This window comes from Rattus rattus, chromosome 6, assembly GCF_011064425.1.
Source record: "Rattus rattus isolate New Zealand chromosome 6, Rrattus_CSIRO_v1, whole genome shotgun sequence".
NCBI lineage: Eukaryota > Metazoa > Chordata > Mammalia > Rodentia > Muridae > Rattus > Rattus rattus.
In genome coordinates, this window is record NC_046159.1 from 124,738,638 (window position 1) to 124,762,500 (window position 23,863).

At 39.8% G+C, this 23,863-nt stretch overlaps 1 protein-coding gene across 1 annotated transcript; it reads right to left on the bottom strand.

The window, feature by feature from the left end:
- Positions 1–21,442: 21,442 nt before the first annotated feature.
- On the bottom strand, positions 21,443–22,816 carry Smim30 (small integral membrane protein 30). The gene is made up of 2 exons (XM_032906935.1): positions 22,687–22,816; positions 21,443–22,267 (listed from the first exon to the last, which is right to left on the bottom strand). The coding sequence occupies exon 2, from the start codon at positions 22,236–22,238 to the stop codon at positions 22,059–22,061; it is 180 nt and encodes a 59-aa protein (XP_032762826.1). The 5' UTR covers positions 22,239–22,267; positions 22,687–22,816; the 3' UTR covers positions 21,443–22,058.
- Between the last annotated feature and the right edge of the window lie 1,047 nt (positions 22,817–23,863).

A 23,863-nucleotide genomic window follows, 5' to 3' on the forward strand; every position in this document is an offset into this window, starting at 1 on the left:
AAAGGGGGAAATATGCCCTTATCTACTTCATTTTGCATCAAAAGTGACTTTTATTGAGAGTAAGTCTCTGGGGCTCACAATTTCATTCACTGGCCAAGGCTTCACTACATATAAACTTAGATGTATTCGCAGTTTCTTCTCTGATGCCCCAAAATAACATGGCCCGTTGGGTGGTACACACTTGTTGAGTGGATCTTATGACTTAGTACACAGCAGGTGCTCTTCGGGCACCGTAGGGCATGAAAAGGACAGCAAGAGCTGCTCCAAAGAGCCACGTGTTTTCTTAATTGAGTAAAACTGAGATGTTTATTTTGGACAGAAAGTTATTTTGGCCAAGGGTTCACTCTGAATTTAGAGTTCAGTTTGCTTTTTAACATTATTACATAAGCACCTATATGATTTCTTGTTTATTAGTACTTTTCATACTGTTTTCTAATGTCTCTCCTGTGGATTGTAAGACAAGATTGGATATTTTGTTTCTATGTCACTAAACTGGTGTTCAAATACAAGAAAAAAATATTTACAGTCATCCTCTGCCTTTCTGTATATGATCATTAATCTTATAATGACAAACAGTGAAATTTTAAAAAGCAATGGAACAAAGAGAAACACATTTAACAAATTCCAATTTAATAAATTGTCACAGAAGTGAAAAGCTCAATAATATAAAACATTAAAATGATCATCACTATTTAAGAAAATAGTGGCCTGATTTTGTTCCTCCTTCTAAGTAGGACTGAAGCATCCACACTTTGGTCTTCCTTCTTCTTGAGCTTCATATGGTCTGTGAGTTGTATCTTGGGTATTCTGAGATTTTTCCTAATATCCACATATCAGTGAGTGCATACCATGTGTGTTCTTTTGTGACTGGGTTACCTCACTCAGGGTGATATTTTCTAGTTCCAAACATTTGCCTGTAAATTTCGTGAAGTCATTGTTTTTGATAGCGGAGTAGTACTCCATTGTGTAGATGTACCACATTTTCTGTATCCATTCCTCAGTTGAGGGACATGTGGGTTCTTTCCAGCTTCTGGTTATTATAAATAAGGCTGCTATGAACATAGTGGGTCAGAGAGAGGGAAGGATAAAGGGGGGGCAGGATCAGGTGTGAGGGGAGATGAAGGAGAAGTTCAGAGGGTCAGGAAATTGAACAGAGGTGTGTAGCAGTGGGGGGGTTGGGGAACTAGGAATAGCCACTAGAAAGTCCCAGATGCCAGAGAAGGAAGAGGTTACTAGGACCCAGTGGGGATGACATTAACAGAAATAACCTAATACGGGAAAGATAAAACCTATAGAAATCACCTCCAGTGGATAGGCACAGCCCCTGGTTGAGGGATGGGACCACCCACGCAACTCTAAAATTTTAACCTAGAATTGCTCCTTTCTAAAGGAAATGCACGGACAAAGAGTGGAGTAGAGTCTGAAGGAAAGGCCATCCAGAGACTGACCCACCTAGGGATCCATCCCATGTGCTAACATAAACCCAGACGCTATTGCTGATCCAAGGAGTATTTGATGACAGGAGCCTGGTATAGTGCTTCCCAAGAGGTCCGTCAGAACCTGACCAATACAGAGGCGGATGCTCACAGCTAACCATTAGACAAAGCATTGGGGCCCCAATGGAGAAGTCAGAGGAAGGACTGAAGGAGCGGAAGGGGGTTGCAACCTCATAGGAAGAAAACAGCATTAACTGAGATTCATAGTCAGTCACGGGCTTCCAACTGCTCAGACCACACTCAAACACGTAAATGCCCCACTCTACCATGCAATGCCTGAGCCATAGCCGATCAAATCTTGGCTCGGGATACTTTTGTCTGTCTGTAAATGAATACACATAGCCTACCTAGTGGAGATTGCGCTGAGACCCGCAGAGCGTCTGAGTTCTGCCCAGTTCCCGGTTTGCGTTTGCTCTGTGCAGACGAATTTTGCTAACTTAACTTGGTAATGGCTTGCCTTTAAAAAATAACCTCTGTTCTGATTTTGCTTCTGATTTTCTCATAATTCATCACAGGACAAGAAGGGAAAGAGGTTGAAACAGTAATTACTTATTTAGCTGCTTGGATACAGACTTTGATAGGATTGTATGGCTCTTAGATAAATGGCAGGATGATGTTTTCTTGTGTTTTGCGTTCCTTTTTGGAAAGCATTCAACTTTCTTTACTAGGGATACATTTGAGCCAAACATAAAGCTCTTATATAAAACAGTGCTGATTCATTTTATTAATTAAATATAGTATTAAAAAGCTGCCAGCCAAACCACTCTTTAAGTCGTCTTAGTTTGAACGAAGGCTAGAACCAAGGATAGAGCTTATAATCTTTGTAACAAGGGAGTACAGAATAGTGTTCCCATCTGAAAACAGGGTAACCCGCCACTTTGAAAAGGCCCAATAACTAAAAGTGGGTGTATAAATTTCACTGCATAATATTGTTTAGCATTGCCTTTTTCTTTTTTTTCCAGTTTTTTTATATAAATTTATTTATTTTATTCTTTAATCGTTTTTTAGAGTCCAGACTTCATTCCCCTCCCGGTCTGCCCCCAGACCTCTCCCCATCACATTCCCCCCATTCTCCAAGAGGATGTCTCCCATCCCCACTCCACCAGGCCTCCGGACTCCCTGGGGCCCCGAGTCTCTTGAGGGTCAGGTGTGCTTTCCCTCACTGAGGCTAGACCCAGCAGTCGTCTGCTGTATATGTGTTGGAGCCTCATATCAGCTGGTATATGCTGCCTGGTTGTCAGTCCAGTGCTTGAGAGATCTCAGGGGTCCAGATCAGTTGAGACTGAGGGTCTTCCCACGGGGTCGCCCTCCTCCTCAGCTTCCTCCAGCTTTTCCCCAATTAAACTACAGGGATCCCTGGCTTCCATCCATTGGCCATGTGCTAGTATCTACCTCTGACTTTTTCAGCTGCTTGTTGGGCCTCTCAGAGAGCAGCCATGCTAGCATATGCAAGCACACCACAGTCTTGGTAACAATGTCGGGCCCAGGGCCTCCCTTTGAGCTAGATCCAAATTTGGGCCTGTCGCTGGACCTCCTTTTCCTCAGGCTCTTCTCCGTTTCCATCCCTACAGTTTCCCCAAACAGGAACAATTCTGGGTCAGAGTTTTGACTGTGGGATAGCAACCCCATGCCTCACTTGGTGCCCTGTCTTTCTGCTGGAGGTGGGCTCTACAAGTTCCCCCTCCCCACTGTAGAATCCTTCATCCAAGGTGCCTCCCTTTCAATTCTGAGAGTCTCTCACCACCTAGGTCTCTGGTACATTCTGGTACACCCCCACCCCCTCCTCCCCTGAGGTTGCCTGTTTCCATTCTTTTTGCTCACCCTCAGGGCTTCAGCCCTATTCCCTTCCCCCCCAATGCCTGATCATGTTTTTTTCCCTTCCCTTCCCCTCCCTGTTCCCTCTCCCACCCAGTTCCCCCCTACCCCCACCCCAACCCCGTGGTGACTGCTTTCTTCTTCCTCCCAAGGGGGAATTCAGGCTTCCTCACTTGGGTCCTTCTGCTTGTTTCCCTTCTTGAGTCTTCTGGGTTGTGTTCTGGGTATTCTGTACTTTTTTGGCTAATATAGGATTGCCTTTTTTTCTTTACTTAATCTAGAATGATAACGTCCTCTATTGGCAGTGGGTATATGATTTACAATGGCTATTTTCTGGCATAGCTAAAGGGTAGTTAGTCATTCTTATCAGGTTTAAGGAATTTCGTTATATACATGAAAACTGTGAGAAAATGTGCCTTGTATGTAGAGTTGAAATACAAAATGTGTTTTGTCCATGAACTCTAGAATCTGTGCTTCTATAAGTTAGTCATTGTCTTTTTGAGGTCTGTGCTGAAGAGGGGTTTCTCACGACACTAGGCTTATAGAGAGAGGTGGGTGATCATCTGTATGGATGTATATGTAATAGCTACAGTTTAGTGTTTTTAGGAGACTTTTCAGTGTGAGAACAAGTGCATCTCTCATTCTAGTTCCTTCTCTTGGGATCTTTTCCCTCTATGTGTTCACCTTGTTCAATTTCAATGTTTTTTTGTTTTATTTTATTACATTTTACTTTGTTATATTTTGTTATCTCTTAGAACCCTGTTCTTTTAAATGAGGGACAGGAAGGGGGTTAATCTGGATGGGAGGGGAGGGATCAGTAGAGGGAGGGGAAACTAAAAACAATATAATATGCAAGGAAAGAATCTATTTTCTTTTTTTTTTTTTAAATTTTTTTTTTTCAGAGCTGGGGACCGAACCCAGGGCCTGCGCTTGCTAGGCAAGCGCTCTACCACTGAGCTAAATCCCCAACCCCAAGAATCTATTTTCAATAAAGGGGGAAAATAAAAGAAGACGGACGTTTGGAATGGTCCATATGTATATATGTGTATATATGCATATGTATGTAAATATATATGTATGTATATGTACATGTTCATGCATATGTGCATACACATGGGCATGCATGTGTGTATGCATATGTATATGTGTTTTTTGATTATGGATTTCATATACTTCAGTGTCAATGAAGACAGTAGCACAGAGCACTCCTTGTTTCAATTTCCAAACTATCTAATAGTTTGATGTCTGAACAGTTATCTAGGGCAAGCAAAGCACTAGATCCAGGTAAACAGTTTGTACTCCTGTGAGAATTCTGAATGTAGACATTCTGGCTGGTTTAGTTGGTGTGGTATTTTTCTCCAGTGTAGTAAAGATCTAGAACTGCTGTCATTTAATCTGGTATATGGCCACGCGTCTTTGTAAGCACCAAGTTGCTCTTAGCAAATTACTTTTGAGGGGACATTGAGCTCTTGCATTTTATGTATAGGAGGTAATAGATCCCAGGTTATGAGATCACCTCTCAACTAGGAATTTACTAGTTCCGGTAAGCACTGTATCAGGTGTGGATGTGTGCATTACTTAGCATTACATGAGGCCCTTCTACATGCACCATCTTCTTATGCACCTAAAATATTGGCTAGTTGTTGTTTTAGGAACTAAATGAGTTCACCTATCGACTTAGCTCAGGAAGCATTTGTCTGTTGACCCTTTATAATGTTTAGTTGCCTTTAAACCAAGCCATCAATTAGCCCAGTCTACTCCATGCTTGCAATTTAAACAATTCAAATTTTTTTACTTTAAATCGCTCTTTTGAAAAGTATCTGTAAAACGAATACAAAAGTCTTGGAGCACAAGACTTCACTTTCCAGTTAAGGAGGTTTGTTATCTTTCATGCACTGTTAATTCCTGTAAATTCTAATGGGAATTAAGAACATAAATTCTTGGCACTTGCTTGAGAGACCAGGAATCCTGCAGAGACAGCACTTTTGTGTGTAGCCTGATTATAATCCACTCTATAAATGGTTTGGTTTCCGTGCCATCTGGCACCACATAGGTGAGAGGTGCTTGCTGGGATTTCATGAAGAGTCTTAATTCTGTACTGCAGAAGAACGTGCATAAATTGACATTTGATGAATACATGGACTGCATATTTTATTACTAAGATATATTCAAAATATTTTATGACAAATCAACCTGAAAGAATGTATCCCAGGATCAACCTCACGTGTATGCATGTATACAGATGTTGGGCATTTAAATGGCTTTCGGAAATTCTGTGATACCATCCATGTAGTTCTCAAGAAACATTTTTTTCAAATTCTGTAAAATTAAGAATTAAATGACTCTTTTTCCAGCCATTTCTTCCCATCTTCAACCACTTTAAAACCAACTTTTAAATAAAAAACAGTGGCCCGGTTTTACTCAGTACTTGTATCAGATATTATGGCTAAAATCTATTCGTATAGTATGTCCAAATACTTCTAAAGTATAGTGTGAAGTACTGTAAGTTAACATTAGAACTATGCAGTGTCCAGCTTGTTGAGAACCCAAGCTAAATACTTAGTGAGTGAACAGACATAGTTTGAGGCTGAAGTTGGCATTAACATGAGTTATGTTGTCATTTTTCTAAACCTTCACTTGGAGCATAGTCTACAAAGGGAGAAAAGGAAACATGCATCAACAGCCATACCTACACATGTTCAGGATTAAGAGGTGGGGAAAATGAGCACATGATTATTCTGGCAGGAGTAGAACATTGTTAATGACATTTGCTAATATTTGCCTAATTTTGTGACTTAAAAATTAATTTAAAATTCATTATTTCATAATATCCCAACTTTATCTTGTAATCATCATTCTCCATTCACTGTAATAAAAGCCAGGTTGAGAGAGATGAGTAGTTAGTTCATAAGAGTTTCCGATTTGTGATGTTTGACTTGAAAATCTTTTGTCAATGTTGTGGAAGTACTGTGTGTTGTCTAGAAATCACGTTTTGAATTGTGGTCTTTTCCTGGGAGTCTATCCCTTGACTTGCTGGGCAGCTCCAGTGAGATGTAGCTCAAGGCTGTTACTGGAGCATGAGAGCAAAGAATCAGCATTCAACATTGGTTGAGTTGCCATTACTGGGCTGTATGCACTTTTGTTCTTCCAATCTTTTCAAATAACAGTAGGTATATTAGTGTTGAGGAACATCTGCAATTATACATTGCTTATAAAGTAACAGGCTTTGTTCTGTTCATTTATTAAGTTATTTGATTTTCACAAATCTTGTAAGGCTAATTCCATGATTCCATTTTCTTATGAGGAAATCTATTTTACCTATACACACACACAAGTTGCCAAGGCCAATACAAAGTTTCCGTTCTACTAAACTACTTACTAACGAACTGGTAAGAGCCAGTTGAAACTGGATTCGAGATTTTTCCCCCACTAAATCTTACATGCTCTAAGTATGCTATAAGGAATGTAAAGTAAACCAGTATGTCCATAAACATGAAGCTTGTGTATAATTTATACTTTTCTAAAGGCAAATGAAAAAAAGTCAGAAGAAATAGCTAAAAACCAATTTTAGACATAAACTTTATTTGCATGAATATATACAAAATGTTATGTCAATATACAATTAAAACCAAAGAACAAGAGATTTTTTTCATTCAGTCTTCAAAATTTAGCATGGATTTCTAGAACATTTACAATTCACCTTTATTCTAATTGAAATGATGACAGTGTGTCATCCTGTTCTGATTCCATTTCATTTTGCCTACACAGTTCTTGGCCTTCTGTCCCTCTCCCAGGAATGTCCATGTTTACCTTAGCAACACATTGGAGATTTCCAGGACCTTGACTATGATCCAGATTTATTAACCAAAATAATTAACAAAAGCTAAAATAAGTAGGAAATACATAAGTAAAAAATAATTGCCAGGTTATATCTAAAATAATTGCTATATAGTACCAGGAAAGAACATTTCAAGGTTATTCTGATCTCATCTAACTTTGACATAAATTGTAGCCCTTGTGATTCTTGCCTTTAAAGCTCCATACCTCTGATCTTGGATACCGAGACTTTTAAGAAAACTTAAAAACTCTTCATTGTCTTTATCCACTTTGTCAGTACCAACCCACAAGGATCATATCAATAGTCCCAATGTTGAAGGCAGTTCTATATCATCTAGTACATGTTTGAGAATAAGGAGGCTTCAAGAAGCAAATTTCTATATCTTTGGAGTTAATTTAGATGTATCAAAGAAAAGCAGGTGAACAGAGTTAAAGAAAAAAAATCAGTTGCTAAGACTTGAGCCATAGGTGAGGGGTTTCAGTCAGCCTGCTGGCCCGGAGACTGTCTTCCTACATCACTCAGCAGTAAACGTATAGGCCTTCGTAACCACAGCTCATCCTGGTGTCATCCACATTTTGCACCATGAAGTCCACACTGGCTGCTTTCACACTCCATGGAAATGCACGTTAAACACTACTTAGTTCTTTACTTTTGAAAAGTTGGATAAAACACAAAACAAAAATATCAAATCTCATGGGATACATAGACTAGAAACTCCCACTCTTCATACATTCTCTATTAAATGTAGGAGGGATGTAGAAAGCTAATATATGGCTTTGGTTTGGGGAAAAGGCCAAAGTCCTATATTTTCAAGAAGTAATGTTTTAGAGAAAAGAAATTTGACTTCTTTACAGATGTCCTGGACTCTTCCAGATTTCTGTTACCTTCTGGGAAGCTAAATTAACTCTTGTGTTGTTATGTCAAATTCATAACAAAACTCCAGGATCCACCAAAGACATATATAAGTAGAAGCCTAAGCTAGCAAATGACTCTAGTACTACTTCCATAATTATATGAGTCCACGGGGTTTGAGCTTTAGAAAGAAGGACCTGGCAGACGTCACTCTCATGTCTTTGAGATTTTTAGGTGGTGGCACATTTGTCATTTACACCAATTACACTGAAATCCAATATAAAATGAGGGAGAGCAGAGCAGCTGTGAGGGAAATGGGATTGGAGCTGGGGGCCACACCCATCTCTGTTGGTCTTCTTTTGTTTGATCTGGCAGCTCAAAAGGCATCCTGTAGGGCTGAGGTGTAGACTAACACAGCCAAGATGCAGTGATAGTATTCACACACACACACACACACACACACACACACACACACACACACACACCACCACCACCACCACCACCACCACCCTGGCTGGATGAAAGCCAGAGATTTTTGTAATTTTAAAATGTTTGTGCTTGTGAACAGTTGTCAGGCCCGACCATTACTACAGTGATAGAACAACGAATGGGAAAAACTACTGAGAGAAAGGGCCAGTGTAGGTCAGAATCATAGCCTGGATATGAGATTAGAATATGTTCGAGGTTGGTTAGCTAGGAGATGGATAGTGGTACACACCCACATGAGGAAATCAGACAAGACATTCAGTGTTGACAGATGAGTTTAATTTTAGCAACTGAGCATGAATTAACAATCGTGCGCTCTCATGGGATCATCTATAAGTAGTGGCTAGTGTTAAAATTTAAATTTGGAGAATCAGAGCTGCTACACGTTATCTGTTCATAGTGTAACCTTAGGGGCATTCTATCAATATTGAGAAATTCTATAAGGGAGACAATGTAAGAAGAGGAGATTAGGGTGCTTGTGTGTGACCGACCATCTTTCAGTAGACCACATAACTCAGATCTTTCCTTCCTTTAGACATCTGCTCATGTATTCCCTGAGCAGATACTCTCCCTGGTCTTTCTCTATAAAGCACCATCACTGCTCACCAATCCCTTTCTGTTTAGTTACAATGTTGTTTTTAAAGATTTATTTATTTATTTATTTATTTATTTATTTATTTATTTATTTATTTATTTTATATGAGCACACTGTTGCTCTATTCAAACACACTGGAAGACATCCTAAGATGCCATTATAGATTGTTGTGAACCACCGTGCAGTTGATGGGAATTGAACTCAGAACCTCTGGAAGAGCAGTCAGTTCTCTCAACCACTGAGCCGTCTCTCCAATCCACTGGCTTACAATGTTTGATTAACATCACTAGCATCAATTAATATTTGTTTACTAAATAATATCAGCCGCCCAAGTGTACGGTTATCTGGATCTGCATAGTTTCTTAGTAGATATGTGTTATATAAATAAACAAATAAATAAGTAAATGCAGTTCTCAAAAGACAAAAAAGGAGATAATGTTCCAAGAAGGTAATCAGCAGAGTAAATTATGTAAGAAAGCACATACAGAAATTAATTAGGGAAAGGCAATCTGCATGACATTTAGGCTACTTGTTCCTTGTGGTAGAGAAAGAAAATGTTTGATTTTTATTCAGTGTTAGCCACTTGCTAGTCAGTACGTACACAGATATGCTCAAGTACATTATATGGCAAAAAATGTCTCATACTAGGTATGGTTGTCATTGCCGGTCTCCAGATCATAAGTACCTAGAAAGCTTGGGTTTCAATGTTTTTCTATTCATAGTCTCTCTACCATTAGTTCTATAACAGCTAAATTAATAAACAGCAGAATGAACAGATCTCAGGAGAGAGGGCTGAACAGTGGGTGTGTAAACCGTGGATCTGGACCAGACCAAGGAAAGAGTTAAAATAAAAAAAAAAAAAAAAAAAGCTCCAATGGATGGTGAAGGCAACTCGGATTTCCTCCCTCTCTCTAGGCTGAATACTGTGAGAAGGATTCATGGGATATGGAAACAGTCTGGCTTTGACTCTCTACTGTTTACTAGCTATGATATTGGGACAATTAGATCCTTTTTTTGAGTTTCATATATGGGCATTATGGCAGTAAAATAGTAAGTAACCGATGAATTTGTATTGAAATTGCAAGAGATAATTATATTTATAAAACATTCAATACAATATTGGAGATGATAAGTACTCAATAAATGTAAGGCATGGTCATTGGCACATGAATAGGAAAAGCTATGCATGTGTATATGTGGATGTATATGTACTGGTATGTATGGTACAGTCAGGGCAGCTGGATGGATGACACTTCTCAATGATATGAGACAGGGATGTATTACTCTGTTTAAGTCGCTATAACAGGATATTATAGACTGAGTCGCTTAAACAATCGATATTTATTTCTTACAGTTCTCTAGCCTAGAAATTGGTCAAGATGCCAACCCATTTGGTATCTCTTGAGGACTCCTTTCCTGGTTTGGAGAGGCCTTCTTGTGTATACTCTTACATGACATAGAGAAGTGGGGGTAGGGTAGGTGAAGGAGAGAAAAGAAGGGAAGAAATAAAGAGCAACTGGAGAACAGTGAATGCCACACTATATGTCCTTACTTCATAATTTAATTTATGAGGTCTATACCCTCATGACCTAGTCTCCTCCCACAACATATCAATTTGGGAGAAAACTGTCCAGAGCAAACATCAAAGCTATGAAAAGGGCTCAGATTGCTGTGGAAGGACCACAAGGATTCTGTGCAAGATGTTTAGATGATGAGCCCCTTTACAGATTGTCTAATGTAGGTATGTCATCCTTGAAATCATGTATACAATGGATTTAGCATATTATGTATATTAATGCACATACAAACACATACATATGTATATGTAATAATAATCAAAGGAAGAAAGGGGGAGTACAGGGGTTTGAGGGAAAGTGGTTGGGAAGGCCTGAAAGGAAGAAAGGGAGAGGGAAAGATATATAATTCTATTTTAGTGAAAAAATATTAAAAATAAAATAAAAATATTAAGTGGAATTTCAAAAATGATTGACTAAACAAATTTCCCATATCAAATAATCAATAAGTACTTCTAATGTGGGCAGCACGGAGAATAAAGTTTTCTTATGCAGTTATTCTCTGCATAGAAGAAGTTGACAGAGATCTGCCTTCAAAGCTGTTGCTAACTCGAGGTGGAGGCCGAGCATCAGAGTTCAAAGCTAGGCTCGTAAGTTAGATTCCAGACTGGCTTTCTTGAGTATGTCCACAAACCAATAGTCAGACATCCTTGTTACTGCTTCCAGGCAGACACAATCAACCTAATAAAATAGAAGCTTAACTCTCATTTAAGCAGAGCCAACCCTAAACTACATAGTAAAGTATGTGCTTTTAGTAAAACACCCACACAAGACTCCTGGATCTCCATTATTATGCTTCCTCCTCCTTCTCCTCGTCCTCCTCCTCGTCCTCCTCCTTGTCATCGTCCTCCTCCTCGTCTTCGTCCTCCTCCTCGTCCTCGTCCTCCTCGTCCTTGTCCTCCTCCTTGTCCTCCTCGTTCTCGTCCTCTTCTCGCCTCCTCATCCTCATCCTCGCCCTCCTCCTCCCTCATCCTCGTCCCTCGTTCCTCCTCCTCATCCTCGTCCTCGCATCCTCCCTCGCCCTCGCGTCCTCGGCTCCCTCGTCCTCCTCCTCCCCCTCCTCCGTCCTCGCCTCGTCACCTCGTCTCGTCCTCGTCCTCGTCCTCCCCTCCTCCTCCTCCTCCTCCTCCTCCTCCTCCCTCCTCCTCCTCCTCCTCCTCCTCCTCCTCAGTTGTCCTAACTTTAGGAACATAATCTTAATTGGGAGTTCCCCTTGATATGCCAGTCCCTGAAGGAGCACAGTGAATGGTGGAAATGTGGAAACTGCAAACACACTAACGGGTATATAGCATGTGGACACCAGACTTGTGGGTGATTTCTATTCGTTTTCTTTAAGTCATGTGATCTCTCAAGTTATTATTTCTATGGAATTTCCCTTCCTGTTTATTTCTAAGTGAGCTATCTGCTGAAGCCTTCTTCACTCTGCACTTGCTCTTTTAAAGAGTGTTCTGGGCCTGACAGAAGAACACTCTCATTGGTTAGGACACTTCTATTTGTTTATAGTTTCCTGTAAGAAAGTGAGGTTTATGGTAACTTGTGGGTTGCCCATTGGCGCGCATCCTATTTGCAGTATAGTCAAAAGTAAATACCAACATAAAGATATGGACACACATGTTGAATTTTTTTTTTGATTGACTACTTGACTCCTCTACTAGTGCTCTTTTCAATGAAGCCTTTCTTAACCATAGGCTCCTGTCCCTTAACTGCAACTGGGAAAGAAACTCCTCACTGTGTGGCACGGGGCATATTACTGTAACAATGATCACATTCATGGTATTTCCTGGCAGCTGCCACTACTCTTGACCTCCCACAATAACAAAATTAGGGATCACTGGACGACTAATGCTTATTTCAATTATGGAAACAATGGGATCAATCTCCAAAGTGACAACTTAAGAGCATGTGACGATTCTTGCTTTTGTATTGAGTGTCTCCTTGACCCTCCTACAAACTGCCTATTACAAAAGCACACAGTGATTCTGGTCTTTCTACGGTCTCTTCTAATCAGAGAGCTGTTATCTTCTTCCTCTGAATAAAAATCTCTTTCTACATCCAGAATCCAGACTGCTCTTTTATAAATCCAGACTGGTAGCATTTCAGATTCAGTGGTGTGTAGTCCCCTCAGTTATCTTCCCATTTTGGAGAAAATCAGTTGGACAGATAGTTTAGACATATGCTTATGTACATTTTCATGGATTATAACATAAAGAGTAATGTTTAAGGGTCAATTTCCAGGCTAGAAGCAAAGGCTCAAAGTAGGTATGTGTCTGTCTTTCTTTCTTTTTTTTTCATTTAGTGAGAATGCTTTTTATTATAGTGTTATCAATAATGGCAAGATGATAGAAAACACTAGCACTGTTAAGGAAATAGCTTTTGAAGAAGTAATGGGTCATGGAAATGTATGGACTGGAAGAATGCTTGAGTTAAACTATCCATGATTCATGTAAAAAAAAAAAGTAGAAAAACTAATGTGGTTTAGTTAACTTATACATATGAAATGTGGCGTGCACAATAGTCTTTTCTCGGCACTGCCAGAAGATGCACGTTTCTTTTGCTTGTATTTTCACCGCCATGACTTGGAACTTACTTTGCAACCTGGTAGGCAGCCTGGCTTTGGATTTGTCATTCTCCTGCCTCAGTCTCTTACGTTCTGAAATAGCACATATGCTTCTCCATGTCTCAGTCATTTTGTTATACTATATCATTATTTAGTGCTAGCATAATTTTATTAGTTGCAGAAGAATACATTATATAATGCAGTGTTATGGCTAATCTTCATTGTTTATCAGAATCTAAGAGATACATCAATAGGCGTGTTTGTGAGGAATGTTTGATGTTTAATTGTAGCGGGAAGAAAACACTCTCAGGGTGTTTACTGTCATCTCATGGTATGGCATCGTGGGCTGAATGAAAAGTGAGAACTGTGAAAGCAAGCTGGCCATCAGCATTCATCTTTCTGCTTCTTGACTACAGCCTAATAGTGAAGACCCACCTCGAACTCCCACCATGTCTCCCTAGTCATCACTGTATCCTCAAAACCAGGCCCTTCCTCCCTTAAGTTGCTGTTGTCAAGGTGTTTTGTCACAGCAACGAGAAACAAAACAAATGTATGTTTCAATCAGCGAGCATGGTTTACAATTAAGAGAAAAACACTGATGGCCTTACCGTGATGTCATTCACCTTAACCGTTTTGTGTAAGTGTGCTGCTCTACATAGCTAACTGTCTCCAATTCTTAGTGTCTGTATCTGTAGATACGGAGTGTGTGTGTGTGTGTGTGTGTGTGTGTGTGCGCGCGCGCGCGCGCTCTTACTCAATTGGCAAATAACTCACCCAGTGTTGTTGCCTTGGTTTCTGTTCACCTGTCTCACAGGACTCAGCTTTGAATTATTTTCAGCTCGTTGTAAAAGCTAAATGCTTTAAGAAACCTTCCCTTCATTCGAGGTGACTCGAATATATATAGAATATATATAAATACTAAACACGGCTTGAGTTTTTCATCAATGAAATTCCTACTTCTATAAGAGGACTGTTACAGAGTGCCCCAACTATGTGCATGAACAAGATGATATATTTTTTAAAGATATATTTATTTATTTTATGTATATGAGTACACTGTAAATTAAGACACACCAGAAGAGGGCATCAGATCCCATTACATATGGTTGTGAGCCACCATGTGGTTGCTGGGGATTGAACTCAGGACCTCTGGAAGAGCAGTCAGTGCTCTTAACCGTTAAGCCATCTCTCCAGCCCACAAGATGATATTTTAAAGGCTACTTTTGATGGTTTTCTTTTTGTGTGTATTAATTATGCCAAGATATTGTTTCAGAAATCATAGTACCTGAGTGAAAGCCCAGCACTACAACAGGATGGACCAAGCAAGGAGTTCTTTGGGACTCCATTCATTGTAACTGAAGGTGAGCAGTGGAATACTATTTATGTTTATTCGAGACATCTTTGGAAATAAAGGATTTTGACCCTTGGTGCTTCTTTTCCCTTTTGATGGACACAGACTTCTTATTTGCATGAAATATGAAATTTGGCCTCTCCTGTGGTAGTGTCATCTAAATACTACTGCATGTTGTCAATTTTCTTGTGAATATATCACAGAGAAAGAGAAGATTCTAATTTGATCTCAGGAAAAGAGAGGTCACACAGTTTTCTATAAATGGATAATTCCCAATGCGTAATGTTATTGAAGAGTAATAATACCAGTTTTAATCTGATACTCTGTCAACATTAAGACTCGTTTACCAAGGCAGCTGTATTTCTTTAAGATTTTTTTGAGGAACTAAACTAAACGCAGAAGTAAATAGAAACTGAAATTTCTTATAGGGAAGATTAGGTTTGTAAGTGCCTGCAATGATAAAAAAAGACAGACTGCATTTCAAGAAGGTTAGAATGTAAGTGATAGATTGATGGCAGATTACAAGGAATGGAAGCATAAAAATATATATTAATAAAAAACTGTAAAAATCAAGGTGTAATGTAACACACACAATATATAGGAAAAACAATGCATTATGGGTTCCTACAGATGGCTATCACTAATCCCCTTTAGTGAAAGCTTTTGGAGGGAAACAGATTTTGCAAGGTATATTACTAGCATTGAATTTGGAGGCCCAGAATAGCATTTGACTTTCGTATTCCTGGCAAATTGCCTCTGGTGGTGAACGATATGAATAGGGAAAAAGGCACAGTGCAGAAGAGATTGTCCTTACCATTTAAAATGGCTTCCATTTCTCAATTGCAAGGTACACGGAGTTTTGAGTCATTCAGAAAATGCAACTAAATGTGAACAAATAACAGTTAGTCAAATTCAGTAGACTGTCTTTAAAAAATTGTTAAAATTGTGTTCTCCAACATAAATGGCAAAGAATGTGGTAAAACTAAGTGAGCTTTAGACTGTTCTAGGCAAGGTCTCAGTGGTTGGCAGAGCTACGCGGAGACTGTGACAGCATAGGTGAGCAAGGAGACATGGAATCACACATTAGCTTTATGCTGGCAAACCCTGAACATTTGAGACATAGTTCTTTCTCCCGCAGTTTATCTATTCTGGAATGGGGTGAGGGTGTTTGAAATGAAGATATACAGACATCGATTCCAGCTCAGTATGATCTGTGCCTGGTAGATATCAAAGAAGCCCTGTGAACAATAAGCAAGATGGGGTAAATGTCCTAAGTACATGCTGTTCAAGCCTACATCTACGGAAGTAAGCCAGCCACACTGGGGTAAACCACCCTAGGGGGTTCAAGAGGCCAAGTGAGCATGTGTGTGCAAGTGTGAGACAGGGAGGGAAGGGTCAAGAAAGCACATTGCTGTTCCTAGGAAGTGAGGTTGGCGGTGGTGTAGGTGAGACTGGAAAAATAAAGGGCAATGAAGAGGTGCTTTCCTCCAAGATTTAGCATTCTAAGGAATTCATCAAAACAGGAGGCCTCCCAAAGGAGTTGGGGCTGGCATGTTTAACAATAGGATCGGATTTGTGTTGGTGGTTGTTCAACTATAGCCAAGGGTAGAGTGTTCCTATAGACACTAGGCTCAAAAGGCATAGTAGGAAGAAGATTGCAGCCCAAGAGTTCAAGGCTACTTTGGGCAGCGGAGTAAGATTCTCTCTTTCTTTTCCTGCTTGAAAATTCTACATAATGGGCTTTCTGAGGAATTTATATATTCATATATCTGGTGACCTCAGTTTCTTCATAAACACAGAACCGTTCATGGACTGTGTTTTTGTGGCCGCCTTGGTCTAGCGGATAGGAGTGAGTTTGCTTTAGATTATTCATTACAACTGACTATTGTTATTTGTTTTTATATGTTTTGCCATGTGGGCTTGTCTTCTGCATGCAGCTTGTCCTTGTGATTGTACACTTTGCTCATGTGACACTTAACTCTCAGAGTATAAATTGCCTGATGCTCTGAATAAAGTTAGCTATTTTATGAGAATTTTTAAGCTCCCTTCTCCTAGGTTCCCAAAGCCAACTAAAGGGGTAAACACTCTCCCCACCCCCTCATTATTCTCTCTTCTCTTCATTTCCAATGATCCTTTTCCTCTTTCCAAACCAGACTCCATGTCTTTTTCTTTATAATTTTTATTGGTTCTTTGTGAGTTTCACATCACATCTTCCAGTCCCCTCATATTCATCCTCCACCATTGCAAGCTGCAAGCTCCCTCCTGAAAGAAAAAAAATCATACACACACACCCACACACACACACACACACACACACACACACAAAACAACAACAAACAAAACAAAACAAAGCATAGAACACATCTTGTCATGGAAGCTGTAGAGTGTCCGTGTGTCCCACAGCACGAGCATACCTCTGTCCATCCATCTTCACTTGCCAATGGTCATTGCAATGGAGACTCTATTTCTTAAAAGTTCATTACAGTTGAGCTTAGAAAACGTTGCAGAGGAGTAAGATGAGAGGTCAGAAGTCCAGCTAGGAGGTGCTGTTGATCTTATCCACATCATCATAATGCACTTAAAGTGAACTGGATAGAACCAAGGGATTGGAAATGGACAGATACTAGGGAAACTTTGAAGGTGAATGCATAGGATTTAGTGATAGACAGTGTTTAGATTGGGGGAGCAAAATGCGTGATTCATCCCATCAACTGTCTGCCTTAGCCACTGGGAAGATGTGTTAGCCAAGTTTGCCACATCACAATGGCAGGTTAGCCCTTTGGTAGATTTTTGGGTTCAGTTCAGTAGTGTGGGGGCAGCTCATTTTCTGATCTGAATAAACTTGATTAGGAATTATCTCAAGAAGCAAGAAAGAAAACAAGCCATTGCCCAGCCACTCCCAATCAAAGCCAACAGCCCACAAGGTGACTGACTAATACAGGGCTAGCAACATTCAGGAATAAGGAGGCTTTCAGTGTTTATCACTCTATTTGGTGGTGGGAGAATGGAGCCTAAACTGCCATTGTTAGTGAGGAGTTGAGAGTTGGAATCAAATCTTCATTGCTTCTGACTGAAAGGGGGTCATTGCAATACTGTCAGCACATTAGTAATCTTTACTATTTTTATGAATAAACAACACGAAGCAACAAGATCCTACCACAAGAGAACCTTGGAGAGACTTCTGACCTAATTTAGGCAAACAACCAAGCAAACCAAACCAATCAGAAAACTAAAGACTTCATTTTTTGAGCCTTGAGAGGTGCTATCTGAGAAAGCATTACACAAAGAAGTGGAAGCTAGCACATAACATACCAAGACTCGTAAAATTGTTTTACACTGGTGTCAAATGCTCTGAAGTGAAAGTTATTCTTACAAATTGGGTGAAATAAAATATGATATAGTTTCCATTCTTGGTGAATGTGCTTTCTAAGTTCTTTTGCTAAGTGATTTATGCACATTTAACTAGAACATAATTATCTTGACTAACATTGTGAAAAGGAGTATTTATAATCCCAGTGTTTTACAAAGTACTTCGTGATTAGCCCTTTAGAAATACTTAACCTTCTTGTCTATAACATTTTACAACATTGTTTCAGATTGTGAAGAAACAACTAATATTTTCAATCATTCATAAATAATATCCAGCAGAAATGAACACTGGAGCTTATATTTTGCCAGTCAGAAATTAAATGGCATTTGAAGCACATTTTTATAGCAATTATACTTTTTGGCAGGAAATATTTAGATAAATGAAGTTGTTAAAAATTAGAAAAGTTATATGTACTATCCTGCCAATATTTATAGGTTTGTTTTCTTTTTCATTTTAAACTTTTTTTTTACATTTTTTATGGGTTATTTTATTTATTTACATTTCGAATATTAGCCCCCTTCCCAGTTTCCCCTCTGCAAACTCCCTATCCCATCCCTCTGCCCCGTGTTTCTGAGGGTGCTCTCCCACCCACTCACACACTCCTGCCTCACCACCCTAGCATTCCCTTCCACTGGGGCATCAAGCCCTCACAGGATCAAGGGCCTCCCCTCTCACTGATGCCAGATAAGGCCATCCTCTGCTACATATGAAGTTGGAGTCGTGGGTCCCTCATGTGTACTTTTTGGTTGGTAGTTTAGTCCCTGGGAATTCTGGAGGTGTGTAAATCATGTTAAGGCTAGTCAATCAAACTTGGAGTTTCTTTTATACTCATTATCATGGGGAACATACATTTACTTTTAATTTATTTAATATTTATTTGAAAGCTTTTATCTTATACATTCAACATGTTTTGCCTGTACAAATGTCTATGCACCTCCTGCATAATATCTTAGAGGCTGGATGAAGACAATGGATTCCCTAGGACTGGAGTGAAAAATACAACTGTAGAATTAGTGAATCTGGTGCTAGAGCACTAGATTTTACACAATCTGAATAACAGAAAAAAAAGGCTAATAAATTGCTAAGTCCACAATAAACCATCTACATTTGGGTCACTGGAGTCCTAACATAGAAGCAGAAATGGCCAAGCTGCGAAAGTATTTGAAGAAATAATGGAAAATTTTTTCCCTAAATTTTAGGGAAAATGTAAACTTCCAAATTTAAGAACTCAGAAAATCCCATCTAGGATAAACTAAAGATCCCCAGGTCAAGACATGTTACGTTCCACCTTCTGAAGAGTAAAATTCAAGTCCTGAAAGCTGTGAGGCAGACATCAAAAATACTGACACAGGCCTTAAATTCTTCATTGCTTCTGGTTTTTAAAATTAAACTCGGCTCCTCTAACTAGCAGAACACTTATCAAACATCAGACACTGTGCCAGGCACCCGAGGGACGCCTGTCAATTCTACAGGTGTTCTCCCTACGAGCAACGTAATCAACTGTGCAATTGGAAAGAATTTGAACTTGAGAACAAATGAACAAGCAAACCAGAAAATTGGAATTGTCGATTCCTAGATGGGCTTTAGCGCTGCACATTTTGAGAAACTAATCAGAAAATGCGAGCGTGTACAGATATTAAGTTAGGGGAAAAACAAAACAAGAGCATTTATCAGATTCTCCAAGGAGCCGATGATTAAGAGTTACTATACGGCTTTGTGTGTGTGTGTATAGTATATATGAGTGTGCACACATGGAGGACAGAACACTGGGCCTTTTGTGTCTGTGTGTATGGTAGATATGAGTGTGCACACATGGAGGACAGAACACTGGGCCGTTTCCTCAGTCAGCCTTATTTGGGGGGCGGGCCTCTCCCAGAATCTGGAACTCAATGCAGTGGCTAGTGGCTGAGCAGGAAGCCCCAGGGACACACCTGTCTCTACCCCTGAGGTAGAGATTTTACCCATGTATGTTAGGGCTTCATGCTCGTAAAGGAAGCATTGTTATCAATGGAGCCATCTCCACAGCCCAGGTTTCTGTGTTTAAGCAAAAATATCACAGTCTCAGTAAGAAATGAAGCTCCCACCACCCCCTGTCTTTTAATTATATCAAGCACTAATTACCTAGTGGGTATGTCAGAGGTTGGGAACAGTTATGGCGGTCAGGGTGTTGTCAGTTGTGGGAGGTGTTTTTTCTCCCATGACGTGGTTGCTGGTCATGAGGAGCCAGCTCAGGCAGGTCATGGGGGGGGATGGAAGCACCTTTATCCACTCAGTCATTGCCTTGGCCCAGCAAAGCTATTTTTAGAAAGCACATCCCTCTACCTCTGCTTTTAAGGATAAAATAGGAAACGACAGGTTTTGCAAACATTCTTTGGCGTACTTGTGGAAACATGCTGTCAGTGAAAGACTGTTTCCCTGTAGCATTATTTTGAATATTCTAAAATTAGTACCTGGAGGTGACTGTGACTTACAATGTGCTTTACATTAGATTTTTCCCATCCCAGAGGAGAAGTTGAGACTTGCAAGGGAAGTCAGCCTCTCTAAATCCGCTCCAAAGAGCTGGTGCACAAAAGTTGACAGCTGTCCTGCCACCTGTATGGTTCCTTTTTTCCCCTAGCACGTGCAAACGATTTTTATTAAGTGCCAATTTACCCAAACAGAGACTGTTAGTGTCTTCTCTGGTGAAAAGATAAAACACCTTCAAAACCCAGTAAAACCCACTTGGTTTCCATTTCTTTATAATGCAAGCATTCGTCACTGCTTTTTACTGCTAACCAGAACTCACAGGCAAACCATATCAGCTCACTTGGGGAAAGGGTCTACATACTGAATTTTATTGGCCACAGCCTGCTTCCTGACAAAAGTCAAGGCTTTTAAGTTTACCTGGAGAGTGAGAGGTTGGACAGTGCATTCTGGGGAACAACTTGATTATCTACTTCCACTGAAAACATAGATCGACTTACTGAGATTATTTCATGCTGGCCAAATCTCCAGAATCAAATAAAGGTGTGAAGATCCTTGCAAGCACGGATCTTCAGGTCCCACTTTCTCTACTCCTCTGCAATACGGACAGCAACTTAAGGGCCTGAAGTAATTCTTGTGTACTAACAATTTGAGTACTTTTTCTTCAAACTATAACGTTCAAAATACAAATTCTAACGAAAATATTTGTCCAAGGCCCAACAATGTGAACTAAAACCCTCTGTAATCTACTGGTTTGGGAACTCTTTGAATTACTAGGGCAAGGAGGGTATACAACAAACGCTGGTATATAAATCAAAGAAGGACAATACATTTCCTTTCATATTTGTGGATTTTCTATCAGCAGTCTCTTCTATCTCATAGATGCCCATTTCGTACCCATTGTGATCCTTGAAGGTAACATAACCAGTCCCTCTTCACTCAGATTAGAAATAATTAGCTAGCATCTGGATACAAGCAGGCCAAAACAATAGGTGAACTGACAGTACAATGGTTATGTATTTGATACAATACATCCCACAAAGGAGAAGGCACTCAATTAATGTATAGTTATTTTTTTAACAAATATTTTCACCATTTTAGTATTAGTTATGTTTAATACATTTTTATTAAACTTTTCCTCAGAGTTAAAAGTTTCAATTTTTGGCTATTAAGAGCTAAGTACAACTAGGTTAAAAACAGAAGCATTAAAAAGAAAACAGTAACAACAAAAAAACAAATCCAAAACCCAACCCAACCCCCCAAATGAAGGAGAGAACCCCCAGAATGCAAGAGGCAGTGATTATAATAACGATGTAGATTTACGAGATTCTGAACAAACACTTTCAAAGTATGAGATAATACTTTTGCAAACTTAAGCCCTCTCGCTTTGGCCACCTCCCAAGCAGCAAATACAAATTATGGGCCACATTATTACTGCACTCTTTGTTGTTAAGAGCCTCCCTCCACCCCATCTGCTCCCATCAGAGGAGAAACAAGTATGAACAGGAAAGCATCCTCTTAACTGAGGGTGTTAACGCTCGGCTAACTGTAACCCTCTTTCTGAGGACAGGAGAGAGCAAATCTTGGGTTCGGCCTCAACAGCACAAGGGTTTTCAGCACAATGGTCAGGGTGAAGTCTAATTCAGAAGAGTCCTTCAAAGTCATATCTGTCCATTTCGCCTTCTTGCATATATGCCCAAGCAAGCACAGATGCCTGTAACACTGAGAACCACACCTAATAAGAGTGCAATCGCATCTCCAGCTTCGACTGCTTCAACGCCAGGCAGGATCAAAAGCAGCAAAGTGAGGACTAAGATCAGTTGTGTTGGAACTGAATCCATGATGTTAGGATCTGGAGGGCTGAACCTGCCTAGAAATTAAAAACGGAACAAAAGAAACTGTTAAAAAAAAAAAAAAAGCCTGACTTTTTTGAATGACAATATAAATATACAACAGTCTTTTAGACTGGAGTTTGTGAATCATTTCAGATGTCAGTTCAAGATGACAAAACTAAAAACAGTCATTTTAGGTTAATCTCACAACAACACCCTCAAACCGGCAATTCCGATAGGCAATATATGCATCTACCAAACTGGAACTGGACAACTGTACAGCATTAGAAAAGAGAGGGAAAAATTCACAAGATACTTGCAAACTTAAATTATCCTAACAAGTAAAAGTCACATTTTCTTAGCATGCCTCCTATCTAGAAAATCCAGCTAAATCTGGCAAAAGTCAAGCAACACAACACGTGACTCTGTGAAGTTGAAAGGAATTAATAAGACTTACCAAAACAATGGTATATGTAAAATTCTATCCAACGTGAAATATTCTCTTTGGAACTTCCGGATGCTGAGGCTAAGACGTTACTCGTAACACAGCCTATTTTAAAGAGGAAGCTAGAGTCAATATGGAAAGAAATGCAAGGACGGAAATTGGTAACAAGTACAAAAAACACTCCCTAACAGTTCGTTCAAAAAGAGACTACTAGATTTAAAGTTACTTATCACACACAGATAGCTAAACGAAACCAAGCCGAGAAGCAAACTCATCCCGAGATCTGACATAAAGATCGGGAGTTCCTTCGCCCTGGGAGGGTGCAAATTTGTTGCGTTCTGCAACTGCACTCTGGAGAATCAGTCCTGGAATCCCCGGGAGCGGAGTTTGTGCCTTACCTGACTGAAAGCAGCCATTACAGGAATGGAGAGCAGGGCGGTGTCGCCAGACTACATTTCCCAGAAGCTCCGCCGCCTACTCCCGTCATGCACAGCGCGTTCTCGGATCCTTGGCTGAGGGGCAGCTAGGCTGCTAGTTATTTCCCAACTTTGCCTTCTGGTTTTACTGTTAAAGAGTGGCTGAGTGTCCAAAAAAAGGTTTAGTGAGTTCGTGGTAAGACTAATGAAACAACAACACGTGTTTTCTGCCCTGTTAAGGATCTCTGGACGCATAAATATGTCTCGTTAGTACTCTGAAATGAGGAAATAGCTGCAGGAGAGGGTAACTAAGTGGAGCCATCTGTTTGGGATGGTTTCAAACCTGGGGCCTTCCAACATTTCTGCAGCAGAAAAATCATATTCCAAGTGTGCCTAATGACATTTGCTAATTTTTTAAAACCAATGGGGAAAATAAGCACATTTAGTCAGAAAGTTTGGAAAATATTGAATCATTTGTGGTGCAAAGCAGGTTTAGAAAATATGGTTTCAGTCCTATAACCAGATCTTTTCTGATTCAAATTCCTGTCTTTCTCAGAATGTTCATTCTCCACAGCCTCCCAATATTTTAAGATGTCAAATTAGTACTCTAAACCATTATAAAAAGTATTCACTTGCATCTGTAAGCATTAACTATGAAACGTTCTTAAATCTGGGATATCCATTTAGATATCTGGATATCTAAATCTTACTTCTGGCCTGATCATTTTCATACTTACTGACAATTTGTCATCTTTTCATTGTGAGTTACTCAT